We start from the raw sequence: 13,429 nt of genomic DNA on the forward strand, positions 1-13,429 counted from the left end.
TTTTATAAGTGAAGAAATACTAAAATGGTCTAACCTATTAAGAAGCACGAACTAACTAGCAAAGTACTAGATATAATGGCAGATGTTCTCAAAAATTAAAAATATGCCAAGTTGCAAGATGAAAAGGGTTGCTCACCTTGAAATAAGAGTCAAAAGATTTTGAGGACACACATATTGTGTCTGACCTTTTTTTAAATGGGTAACATCACCTTTTGAGTTTTTAAGGGATTACAGAAAAGGGCAACACAAACGAGGGAATACAAAGACTTTTATACTATAGATTAACATGGAGAAAAAGAAAATTAAACACATGAAGTCTGTGGTATCACTATGTAAAGAAGAAACAAAAGACAAAAGCCTATGAGAGCGCTCTGAATAAAAACTAAACAAGTTTTCAGGTGGTTCACTGTTCCAAAAATCCAAATAGGGCTACAATGGTCTAACTAGTGGAAAAAGAAGAAATTTTAATTAAATACTATATTACAACATACATATTCCGCATTTCAACAAGTTAGCAATGTGCAAGTTTATACATACAAACCAAAAATTATCTAACCACTTGAATTTCACTACTAACACCAAAAGTAAATCACAAAGCTGTGCAGAAAATCTTTAAAATCAATGTATTCAAGAATGCTGTCTCTCTGCACCAGAAACTGCCCCCTTAATTTAAACAGGTATTAATAAAAACGCCCAGGAATAATAATTAAAATATGCAATATGTCACTACTAATAGGCATATTCATTAACGTATCTCTTCTTTAAACTGTTTTTAATACTTCATATTGAACATGAACAGGATATAACACAAGAATAAACCTGCAGGTACTCCAGGGCTGCATTCTTCTTTTAAGTATTTAGGCTCTAGATTTAGTTCTACACTCCCCTAAATTTTGTAAGGCACTAAAACACCCTAATCCAGGTGCTTACCCATAACATCATCTGTAACATGTGACTTTGAACTTCCTCAAGTTGAATAGTCATGTGTTACGTGAAGTTGAGTGTCATCACCCTTTCTCCCCTGAAACTTGCTGATTTCCCACAGACAACAACAAATGCATTTTTTGTAAATGAGTCTTTCAGTGTGTCTTAATCATGCTGGCAATACCATGATCAAGAGCTTTAAGGGATGCAGGTGCTACTCTCCCTTATTTCAAATCGCAGCAGAATTTATGTTGAAACTGGTACTCAGCTAATGAGAGTCAAACAATCTTGGGGACGTGCATAATGCAGGACTGCAGCCATTCAAGAATCCTCAGAGTTCACAAAAGAACATGCCTAGCAAATACACATGCTTCAATGTTAAGTGGCTATTAAGCTCTTGAGTCTCAATTTTGGCTGAAGACATTCAAAGTAGGATGCAAGTAGTCTATGAACACAGTTTTAAAGATCTGATCCCACATGATATTATATTTTCCAGACAAATGCAGACCATTTGGTTCCCTGCTTTATTCTAACTGTGTTTGTTTTGTCTAAGTCTTCAAACGCTTTAAACATCATTCATCACTCGCATTCACATGAGAGTTCAGATTTCTCTCCCAATTTCTGGCTAACAGAACTTGTAAATAATTGCAGAAGAATTAGATGTTATGATTCTGTTCTGAAAAAACAGCTTATGATCCATGCATGCTCTAAGACTCCACCGAAAGCAATCACCTCCAAAGATGATGCAATAAATACAAGAGTAATCTGAATCTCTATGCCATTTAAACCAAATCTTTAACCAAAGTGCTTGGACACCTCTGCTACAAAGACTGGCTAAGAGAGTTGGGGCTGTTCAGCCTGGAGAATAGAAGGCTCCGGGGAGACCTTACAGTGGCCTTCCAGTACCTGAAGGGGCCTACAGGAAATATGAGGAGCGGCTTTTCATCAGAGACAGTAGTGACAGCACAAGGGGTAATGGTTTTAAACTGAAAGATGGGAGATCTAGGTTATACATCAGGAAGAAATTCTTCACCGTGAGGGTAGTAAGGTGCTGGAACAGGTCACCCAGGGAGGTTGTGGAAGCCCCCTCCCTGGAGGTGTTTAAGGCCAGGTTGGATGAGGTTTTGTGCAGCCTGGTCTAGTGGTAGGGTTCCCTGCTCATAGTAGGGAGGTTAGAACCTGATGATCTTTAAGGTCCCTTCCAACCTTAACCATTCTATGATTCTATAAAAAGAATACCAGTTCTCCACCCCTTCTCCTATTCAAGTCTTAACCACTCAAGCCTGAGAGAAGGCTAAAGATTTAAGTCACAGGGTTGTAGAAGCTGGATATGGCAAGAAAATGAAAATATCCAGTGAAGTGTTCAATAGATGGAGGAATGTAAGGGAAAAATAAAAACAGTAAATAAGCAGAATAGGGTGGAGTCCTCCAAACATCATGAAACTGGAATAAGAATGATTAAAAAAATAAATCAATAAATTCAAGCAAGAGAAGATGGCTGTTTGGGGCTTAGTTGAACAAATAATTAAAAAAAATGTGAAAAAAGACACATGGAAGACTAAAAATTATTTTTCATTTACTAGAGAAATGAGCACAATCGAACCTCCACCCCTTCAAATTATTTTTAAAAGGATTTCTATACTATGTCTTTAATAGCTATAATACACACTTGCCTCCAAATAACATCATAGACAGGATCCAGACACACACCAGAACCTTGAAGGTCTTCCTGCTCAGAATCATTGAATGTTTTGCAACTGCCGTCTACTTTGTTTATCAGAAGACATTTAAAGGGAGGAGGTTCTGATATTGAAGCTGGTACCAAACCTAGATCAGGGAAGAAAAAGAGCAGAAAAACATGAAGATACCACTCATTACATGGTGTTTTCTATGCATGAAGCATTCATGTAATAGGGATGAACAAATACACTGCTGCAGCAAAAAACACAGTAGTAGATTTAAGTGCAAGAAAAGTTTAGACCTTTACAGTCTTATTTTTAATAGAATTTATTTCTAAATGAGCTAAGGTCACCGTGTGCAGAATAACTAGAAAATAAAAATACTTTCATTCCCTTTATTCACATCTTTGACTTGTTCCTTTATTGTTCACATGACCAAAGCTTTTTCTCTCTAATGCTTCTAAAAAGATAAAAGATATTCAAGAAGAGTTCTTGCCTATTATATGCCTGCTTGCAAATATCTCTGAAGTAGCAAGCACATGAGAATTAATGAGAGCTTCGTCAATCCGCAGAAAGGTCTGGTCTCCGCTTGCCCCGATCCACGTTGCCTTGCGTCCATATTTGGAGCCAATATTAGGCATAGGTGCTGGTTTTGCATTCCAGTAGGGCATATCCAGAATTGGTCTACCAAGCTGACCTTTCTATAGAGAGAATGCAAGAATTAGTGGATGAAAGTGACAGTAAGTCTCAAAGATCAATAAATTACTTCAATAGTTTCAACATACAAAATCAGTAATCTGGAAGAGACAGCTTACTGCAAAATTGCCTTCAAAAAGCAACAGCTACTCTAACTGAAGTTTTATACATTTAAATACAAAGAACAAGTTATTGAGAAGACCTTGTCCTCCCTATTTAGCTTTTTGAGTGATTTTTATTTTTTTTTAATGCAACTCAAACTCTCCAGGATGGATAGCCCTCATTTCCATTGCCAAACCCAATATAAAAGCATTTATTCTCCCTCAGTACTCAATATCCAAATAACTTCAGTGCTAAAGAAGAAATGCATTAATAGCAAAAAAACCCCAACCAAACAAAACCCACATTCAGATTCATACAGTCTAAATTCCACTCAGTTCTGAACTTATATGGACTAGAACTCTTACGAAGCAAGTATCTCTTAAAAGTGCCTGGAAATCAATTAGCACAAACTTTGAAAAGAGTACAAAGTGCCTAAATAAGCACTTCTCCACACACTTGTTAACATCCTGACCTGGAGATCTAAGGACAAGGAGGCACGAGGGCCTAAAGTCAGGACACAAAAGGCAACTAAATGATGTTAAGTGCTTACTCAGTGAGTAAAAGAACAGATACTACATAGACATAGGATATATGCCATGCAGATATGAAAGAAGTCCCAGAGTTATGCTGTGTTATACTGAGCAATAATGTCCCATCAAGTGTAAACATATATTCTGCAACTCATTGCCTTTTCTAAGAAAGAATATAGGACACATTTTTTTCTAATGAAAGCAGATATACAGGTATAGAATATGCAATAGATACTGCAACAGTGAGTTTGAGAAAACCAGTATGGCTTATAAAATAAGTTATTGAAACGTAAAAACCACAAAGAACTTTAGAGGCCATATTTTTAAACCTAACAGACATAAAAAACATGCAGAAGTCATGAGTAGTTCTATAACAGCAAGCATAATCTTACAGTTTTAAAAGGCCTTTGAACAATATATTAACTATTAGCTCATTCCTCTAAGTAAATAATATCATTTCCTTACTGAGAAGCTTCCAAATGTGAAAACCTGTCCATCCATTAAGAGTATAGCTGTATGGTTGCTCCCAGCAGTAACTTGTGTACTAGGACCTGGTAATGCTTGAACCAAAGTGGGACATCCCCTATATAAAAATAAATTAAAAATAAAAAAACCAAACAAAATAAAAAACATCACATTAAAAAAATAATTAATTTTATATCAATACATGCTTATGCAACATTTAACACATACATTATTATTGTAAGGATTTACATCACTGTGAAAAATATTCACTATCCTCACATACGACATGAAACCAGAGTCAATCGACATCTTACATATTAAATGAACAGTGGTTTGAAAGACTGTACCAGATATTTAAGTTAATGCCTTCTTGTTACAGGGAAACAGATCAAGTACCCTTCTCTTCAGTTAAATTTGGAAATCAGCATAGAATAAAAATGGTTAATTTAAAATACAATTGTAGGATTACATTAATGTTACTGTAACACTAACATTTATGTGTGTATCTATATGTATGTACAGAAAAATAAATTGCAATGAACTGTAGTAGAAAAAACAATGTAGTAAGGATGCTGGTTAAGCACTTTAACATAATTATATGCATTATGAAGCCATCAAAGCCTTAGCTGGTTGGTACTTCAGTACCATTAGCAGTATTGATACAGCCCTCCTGAGATCAGTCTGTGGAATTATAACAGAAAAAGAAGATCTACCCACCTCCACCAGCTTTCTAATAGAGTAGTTTTTTAATGTCTTATTCTCTCCATCAAACTCACAGATTCAAGAACAAACCTCTTCGAACTGTTTTCCAAAAAGATTTGGAATAGTCTAACCCATGTGCCTTCCAAATATGGACAGGTATCAGAAAATAAATTTCCCATTCCAATAAAATGAAGAGAAAAAAAACCAACAGGATAATCAAGAAGCAAACAAAGAAAACTTGAAGTGATGACTTAGAATAGAAATAGCAGAAAAGATGAAAACAAAGACATATGAGATACTAACAACTGTGGTCTCAACAAAGTAAACAGGAGCCTAGAAGAACTGTAGCAGACTTTGAATCCCATTAATGTCTTGTCTACCTAGACTTCACTTTTTTTGTGGTCTTAGAAAGGCTGTGAATTTCAAGAACAAGTTATTCCCAATTAAATTTGTGTTTGGGAACTCGGACCCCAGAGAACAACAGCACAATTTTAACTTAATTTTAAACTCACAGTTTCAAAAGTAGGTTTATCTGAAGTAAGAACAGATTGTCTTATGCTGCAATTGTAAAAGTGTCAAACCACAGTTACCTAGTGATTGTTTAGCAGCTGATGTGTAAAAAGATGAATTATCTGGATGTTCTGGTTTTGGCTGAACTGCAGGTAAAGCAGAAGTCAAGCAAGTGGGAGGAAAGAGATGCATCATATATTCAGTAAAGAAAGGGTAAATTGGAAGATATGAACATATGGAAATGTGGCACAGAGGAATGCTGCATGAAGGAATGTTGGTGACCTGAAGGAAAGGCAATACAGGTATAAAGAAAGAAGTTATTCCTATATGGTGAATGCAGCTTCCAGTTGGTAACTCTAGACGGGATGGAAGACTGCAGGGTAGCATATAATTTGGTGGAGGAAGCACAACGTGACATTCATAAATATAGAAGCCTTTGTTGGTCTACAGGCACATAGGCTTGGACACCAGTAAGATTATGCACAGAGAAACAGAGTAAAGTTTAGCAGCATTAATTATGGAACATTATAAAACCAGAAGAAACTTCACATTTGCCTCCCATTAACTTTAAGGCTCAAAAAGGCACTGAAGCAGCAACAAAACATAACTAAGAACTAATTCAAAAGCAGTCCTGTAAAGGAAAATATTTTTATTAACTTTTTTTTTCCTCTCCCACAAAATTGATAGCTGCAGATACAGAATTATCATTCCTATGCTTTTATTTAAAGTCACCATTGTATTTGATGCATATGAGTTTAGCTATTATCACCAAAACTATTTATCTTTGTTTTGCAAATTAAATCTATCAGCATTGTTATCCAAACTTTGTGTATGGTATTCCCTTGGCAGCAGCAGAGCAAAACCAGACAAGAAACTAGTGTTAGCCTCTTAAATAGCTCTTTTATTAAGATCACCCAGCTTTTGGAATGGCCAACTACAATATATCAACTAAAGAAATAAATGGGAAAAAGCTTAAGACATTTAAATATGTCAAAACAAAAAAAAGAAGTAAAATTATTGAAGAAAAAATATATTTTACTTCATAAAAGGAGGAAGGATTTCGAAAAACACAGTAAGTCAGTTTGACTGCTGTACATGGAATTAAAAACATATGGAGTATTTTTCTATCCCTCTTAAAAACAACACAGAAAAGCTCAGCACAGACACTTGAAAGCCTGAGAGATATGGACAAAGTTTTCACAACCGGAGTGTCTCCATTTAAATGGGAGCAAGCAGGAAGTATTTTTGGGGGATGGAGCTGAAGGACACATTTGTGTCGAACTCACAGATTCTTTGGCTTCTGGATATGACACAGGTACTTGACACAGGTCAATCACAAAAGACCAGCTTCAACTATACAGAAAGTAACTTCAGATCCCTTCAGAAAATGTTAAGATTGCTGAATGAAAAGCAGCAGTTACAACTCAGGATCCTGCAGAAGGCTCAAATGCATTTTTGGCTCTTCACACTGAAGCCTTGTTCCATCCCAAAAGGCAGATATGGTCTGTGAAAACCCATGGTACACTGAACATTCAACCAATCACTGTCCATGGTTCCTATCCAGGAGACCCTCTGGCTGCCAGGCTTGGCAAGATGTCACCTGGGGCAGCTGAACCTCCTGCTGCACGGTCCGGTTCACCACGGGCTGATCCTGTGCAGTGGGTAACGGGAAACCAGTAGTAACTCCCCTCAGTTGTAGGCTGAGTTGGACAGCATGGAGTTCAAAAGAAAGCTGAGATTTGTAGATCTTAGAGGGAACTGGAAGTTGGATGAAAAGATGTAAGTAAGACCTGCACACCACTGCTGAGGTAAAATAATCAGACAACTCAGCCTGAAACACAATCCTATCAAACAGAGACAATGGAACACTTTTTTTTCCCTCTAGAGACATTAACAGGATATAGTCTCTATGCTTTGTATTAAAAAAGAACATAGCTGACTGCCCATGGAAGGTCTGCTCAGTTTTCTTCCATGTTCTTGTTGAACCTTCGGAAGCAAAATCACATGAGGATTGTTTACTTCAGTCGTTGCACTTCTGGAGCTTGACTACCAGATCATGTGCTTGCTAACATAGTGCTCTAGTCAACTGCTTGTACAAGAAATGCAGGCAAATTCCGACCAGTAACAGAGAGATTCTGGAGTTTTAAATTCCAGCTTCTTGAGAGAAACATCAGAAACTAGCAGGCCTTTGCTTACTTGAGTACAAGACTTCATTTTTATACCAAGACTAGATACTGCAAAGCGTTTCTTGCTTCCACTAAGTTTCTATCCACCAGCATCTAATTTGAGGAGAATATAAGCAGCAACTGACAAATCCTTCTGTTCAGTGAATAGCTTGTCAACATCTGCCACTGGGGATTTTACAAGAGAAAGCCTATGTAGACTAGTTCAATGGCTCCAGCACACTGGTATGGAAAAACTGGCCTCCCAGGAACCAGATCTCTTGCATTTTGAAGTGGTCCATCAGTGAACGCCTTAAGTCTTTCATGGACAAAAAATTTCATCACCTTGTGTATGCTGATTGTTCCTCCACACCATTTCAGTTTTATTAATGTCTTATTGAGAATCACATCATCCTGTTAATCTGCTGTTTTGTTTGCTTGTGTGCATAAAATATAGTCTGACGTCTTCTAGGGCATTTAATACGCCTCATTCCTACTTAAGTAGGAGGAAGAATTTGTGGTGTTCACCACTACCCTTCTATTAAAGAGTCCAGAATGCCCTTAACTAAGAAGACAGATATGTCTGGACAGGTGCCCAAAATTCAAAATAGTTAAGCATTTTCAAGATCTTTTAAAATATAGTCTCACTACTAAAACTTTACACTGCCAGACCAAAGTCTCTGAAAGAATAAGTCATCAGTTGCTGCCCAGGAATTTCTATCATTCCTTCATCTGGCAATGAAGATGGCTCCCTCAGGTAAAAATGAGAGTTCTTGCATTTTCCCTGACAGTTCTTGATTTCACTGGCCACCATACCAGCGAGGCTGCCCAAATATTACTTCCTTTCTCTTTTTACTCCTCCATCTCTCTCCTGGAAACACAGTAGTATCAGTTCCTGGAGTCAGAAGATGATGGTCTTCCTGAGGTCAATACAGGCAATGTGACACACTGCATGACTGACATACCACTGACCTGGCTGGAGCTGGCCATCTGAGCACCACTGCATCCCAACTGAAGTGGAACTCTGCATAAGGATTCCCTGTTTCCTTCTCTGAATCCCTTACTGTGAGGACAGAGGAGAGATCTCTACTTAAAGCTGGAAAAAGAAGTACATCAATGAGGAAATTGTAATTTGAATGATGGTGCTAAACAGCAATATAGTACTACAGCCAGTTCTCATGCACAGGACATACTCCAAATTTCTTCGAGGCTTTTTTCAGCCACTGTCTAGGGTCTGTTGTAGAAGGATACAAAGGTCAGTGCCAAGTCACTTGTATCTCCTCAACTTCTAGGCCTGGCCAAGCACTATTCTTTGGCACAGGATGTTTCATGTTCTCTTCTAGGATCTCATTTGGAACTACACTCAAGTTTCTGTCCAGATGCTGTCTAAATAAGCTAGATGTGGGGTGTACTGCCTGAAATTCTAAGAGATACAGCAGATAGCTCCGATGCCTTCAGAAAAGCCAAGTGATTTCATCCAAGCTAGAAATAAGATAAAGTTACCAGTAACAATGCCATATATATATATAGTATTCAGTCTTTAAGACAGAAACTTGCCCAACTCTAGTAGTAAACTGCCAGCTAAAGCAGTGGTAGCTTGGAACATGTATCAAATAATTTCCAGGAATGAAAGAGACAGTACTTTTTGGCTCTACCATAGGCAGAAACACAGCCTGCATTAACCAGTCCAATGCAGATTGAGGAGGGGTAACAGTTTAGAGACTACCATTAGGCACAGCAGTCAATACGAAGTCATACTTTCAGTAAACGTACGTCCTTCCTTCCCTTTCCGCTTTTTGTTTAGTGAATCCAATGAAAGTTTAAAGATTATGAAGATTTCTTCAGAAACTTGACAAAAGAAATGATTTGAAAGTCTCCAAAGAGATTAGAAGGATAGATGTTCATTAATTTTCCCCTTACTGCCACAAGAGAAATGATAGAACTGAAGACAGATCACAAATGTTCCACTCTGTGCCTTTTACATAAGGATACTGGGTATTACTGCACATACATAAAACCTTAATGATTCTTACTATTCAAAATCCCCTTTCTTACATATTACATGGAGTATGTATGTGTCTAAAGAACATGATCACATTTCCTTTTATGGCAGGACAGATGTTTTACTTTAGTGACTAGATAAAATACTAAGCATTAAATACTGAGATTGAGCCTCACATTAAAGACACCTATATTTAATGATCTGTGCTCTCACTGTAGTCAATGGAGATTAAATCTATAAAATTTACACAGCTAGTGAGCATATCTAAAGTAGGTAAGTAGTTGGTAGTTAGTCAAATAGATCTCCACACTCTGCTGACTTCTCTGTTTCCTCTGACCACAAAGAAAACACGTATCACTCTCATGCTGACATCCAAACTAAGTGGCTCCAAAATGCAGCTGAGACCTAAGCTTAGTGACTTAATTTTGGAGAATAATAAACAAAAATGAGGTTTTAATATAACTGAACTACTGCCAATGGTATAACAGAAACAGGTTAATCTAGATTCACAACATTATACCATTTCAATTATTGTATATGTAGTATTTTACAAAAATAATGAAATCTTAGTGAGATTTCAGTGTAATTCCTTCATACATGTATGGAGAATTGAAGAGACAGAAGCACTTCAAATCATTTATCAAAGTTATGCAAATAACTATACACAAAATCCTTCATGTATTAAACAAATTACTCATACAGTACAATGGTACTGTTACTGTATCTACATCCAGAGGGTTATGGGGAATAAGTGCAAAACAAGAGCTTATCAACTTCATTTGGACAATATTTGAGATTCCACAATTGCTAGGTTACAAACAGAAATTTAGTCACTTTTTTATGCAGCAGTACAGCAGTATACAATTGTGTCCTTTTATTACCAGCTCACCTGGAATTTACATCACCGTGTCCAAGTTGCCCATGCTGCCCATATCCAAATGTGTAAACATCACCATTCTCCATCAAAACCACTGAAAACCAAACAAAAAATAGTATTTTTCTGACACATGCACATGTAAATATGGAACCGCACCAGTACTGGCTACGCTTTTTGAGCAGCACAGATAACAATTCCTTCTGAAACATTATACCAGAATCCACAACCCATCACAGATAGTATTCCTATGCAGGGCTAGAGGTGTGCCATGCAGATGCTTTCAAATGACTCAAAAATTGCTTAAAAGCTCTGACAGGGCTCAATATATGATCCTTAAAGGCCTTTTCACTTTTGAAGTACAGTGTAGTAGGCTACAAAATTATACTGCAACCTTTTCACCTTACAACACTCCTGTGCACATCCTTACTGAAAATTAAACACAAAGCTGTGAAAACATATATGACAATGTTAAAAACAAATGAAAAAATATACTCTATGATTAACATGGGAATTTTTTTACCTGAATGGTGGAATCCACAACTGACTTGCACTGCTCGCAGTTCACAGTCAAAGCGGACAGCCCCTGGAGGATAGGTTGTGATCTTGCTGGCATCCTTCTCGCCTCGTTCTCCACTTCCATCTATGAACAAGATTTATAATTATATCTCATGTCTTCTAAAAGAGTGATATTAGAAGAATGAGTAGAACAAGAATACTAAATAACTCCCCACCCCACCATTTGTCAGGCATGAGAGAGAACTCACAGGATAGTAGGAGAGTGAGCTCAGAATATGGCATCAGAGCAGATGTGAAAGATGACAGAAAATCTACTTCTAAATAACCTACTACAAAGATATACAGTGGAAAATATCACACTCTCTATAGCATAACCTTCCAAAGAGCAGAAAAAAATTATTCACATAACAGGAAATTCAAACAACCTCAGGCTTAATATCCATCACTTTAGCTCTTCACTAAAACAGCACTATGAAGTAGGCAGGAAGCATTGTTAAACTTGTTAACTTGTTAAAATGTTAACATTGTTAGAGCCAAGAATTAGTTAAACTCAACAGACATAGCCTGCTCAGTTATTTTTTCAATTCCTTGTTGTTAAGGATTTTACTTGACTCCAACTTGGCCATTATAGCCCTCATTTTATATAACTGACAATTACTTATGCAGCTAATTTCTAACAATGCTGACATACTCGCTAGCATGAACATGCCTGATTCCTGTCCATTTAATATGCATTTTTAGACATTTCTGTGATTTCTTTAAGTGATACTGGTTCCTAAAGTCAAAGTGCCCCTGCATCAGATAAAAGCACTGAAGTTACAAATAAGTGTATTATTTATAAAGGCCTTCAAAGCCACTTATTATCAAGAAATCAGAATGCTTGTTTCATTTAGGAATTGCACTATAATTAAACTATATGGACACACAGTCAAAAAGGAAGGTGGTTTCATAATACTAGCAGGAAACCAACATGAGAGAAACAGAAATTTTGCTCTTCAACACTGAAACACCTATACCTGTGTAGAATGCAGGCAATGAAAACTCAAAACAAACTGAATTTTCAAAATGAAAATTTCATTTATGTCTTCAGTCACTGTCTCTAGCATACAGGAATGACAGAAAAATACACAAAGTGAAAAATAACTCCAAAAAGGAGATTTCACATTCCTTTTGGGATACTTCCCACTGATTACTGCTTGATTAACTAAACTGATACAGGGAAAAAAAATCCTGCTTACAGCATTCAAGGTGCTGTTAATTTAGAGCTATTGTTTCTACACATTTTCCTGAATAATTGTTAGTGGAAGTCTGGAGACTTCATTATTCACTGCATGCAGCATACCACTGACAGACTTACAAATCTTTTCAAAGGTAACTATGGCTTTATCCATATCGCTCAAAGTTAACCTCTTTTTTATTGCATGAAAACTGCTGATACAATGAAGTTATTTCAGCACTTCAATTACAAACCAGTTTTTTTAAAAAAATCTGTTTCAGAAATAAAGCTATTTTCTAGTGATTGACTACAGAAATGATATGAATTTCCATGTAATTTACATCTGTAAAGGAAAAGTGCAAATAGGTATTAAGTAATGCTTTTGAAGAATTAGGTTTAAGAGCATTGAAAATGTGGACACCTTTCATCAAAAAGAATTACACTTGTACTACATATTGGATATGTGTGACATGGAGACATGGTAAAGGAATTGTCTGGCTCTCAGAAATGCCATGGGATTTTTGAGGTTTTTCCAACAGTGTCAGTTGTGCCCTACCAGACTGTATGCACATTATAATAAATATTTCTGAAGATCTGTCTGCAACCTTTTTTTTTGTATCATTAAGAAAAGTAAATATCAAGAGATAGAACCACTATTTAACAACAAAAACCCTGAAAACACTTGTGTTTTTTTCTCCTTATCGTGTAATTCTGCCTTAATATGCTTCTAGTATTTTAATTAACAATTTGGCTATTTCTCAAATACAATAACCTCAGATTTTATGTCTATGCTTGCATTAAACTATACAAAACAAAGTTAATCAAGAAGCAGTTCTAAGGGCTAATTCTGCCTCCAGAATTATTTCTTCAGCAAGTGATACACTTGGTGCTTCCCTCTTTGACACAAGCTTTTCAGACGTGAGCAGACAAAAGCTAACTGTTCTGCAAGTTCACCTGTGATCCTTCTCTCCTCCTCCCTCAATCACTGATAACTGAAACAAAAAAAATTCTAAGCTCTCCCAATGTGCAAATGCGCTTGAACAGACAT

The 13,429-nt window shown here is 36.7% G+C and overlaps 1 protein-coding gene across 1 annotated transcript in view; it reads right to left on the reverse strand.

Moving 5' to 3' along the window:
- Positions 1-13,429, reverse strand: part of MYCBP2 (MYC binding protein 2, E3 ubiquitin protein ligase) — a 185,752-nt gene that overhangs the window by 103,621 nt on the left and 68,702 nt on the right. Inside the window, exons 22-26 of the mRNA XM_010003518.1 lie at positions 11,170-11,289; positions 10,662-10,743; positions 4,397-4,514; positions 3,100-3,304; positions 2,598-2,751 (exon numbers count right to left, since the gene is read on the reverse strand). Coding sequence (XP_010001820.1) covers positions 2,598-2,751; positions 3,100-3,304; positions 4,397-4,514; positions 10,662-10,743; positions 11,170-11,289 — 679 coding nt within the window. The remainder of the gene's footprint in view (positions 1-2,597; positions 2,752-3,099; positions 3,305-4,396; positions 4,515-10,661; positions 10,744-11,169; positions 11,290-13,429) is intronic.

The sequence above is a fragment of the Chaetura pelagica genome, unplaced genomic scaffold, assembly GCF_000747805.2.
Source record: "Chaetura pelagica isolate M959 unplaced genomic scaffold, ChaPel_1.0 scaffold106, whole genome shotgun sequence".
Classification (NCBI taxonomy): Eukaryota; Metazoa; Chordata; class Aves; order Apodiformes; family Apodidae; genus Chaetura; species Chaetura pelagica.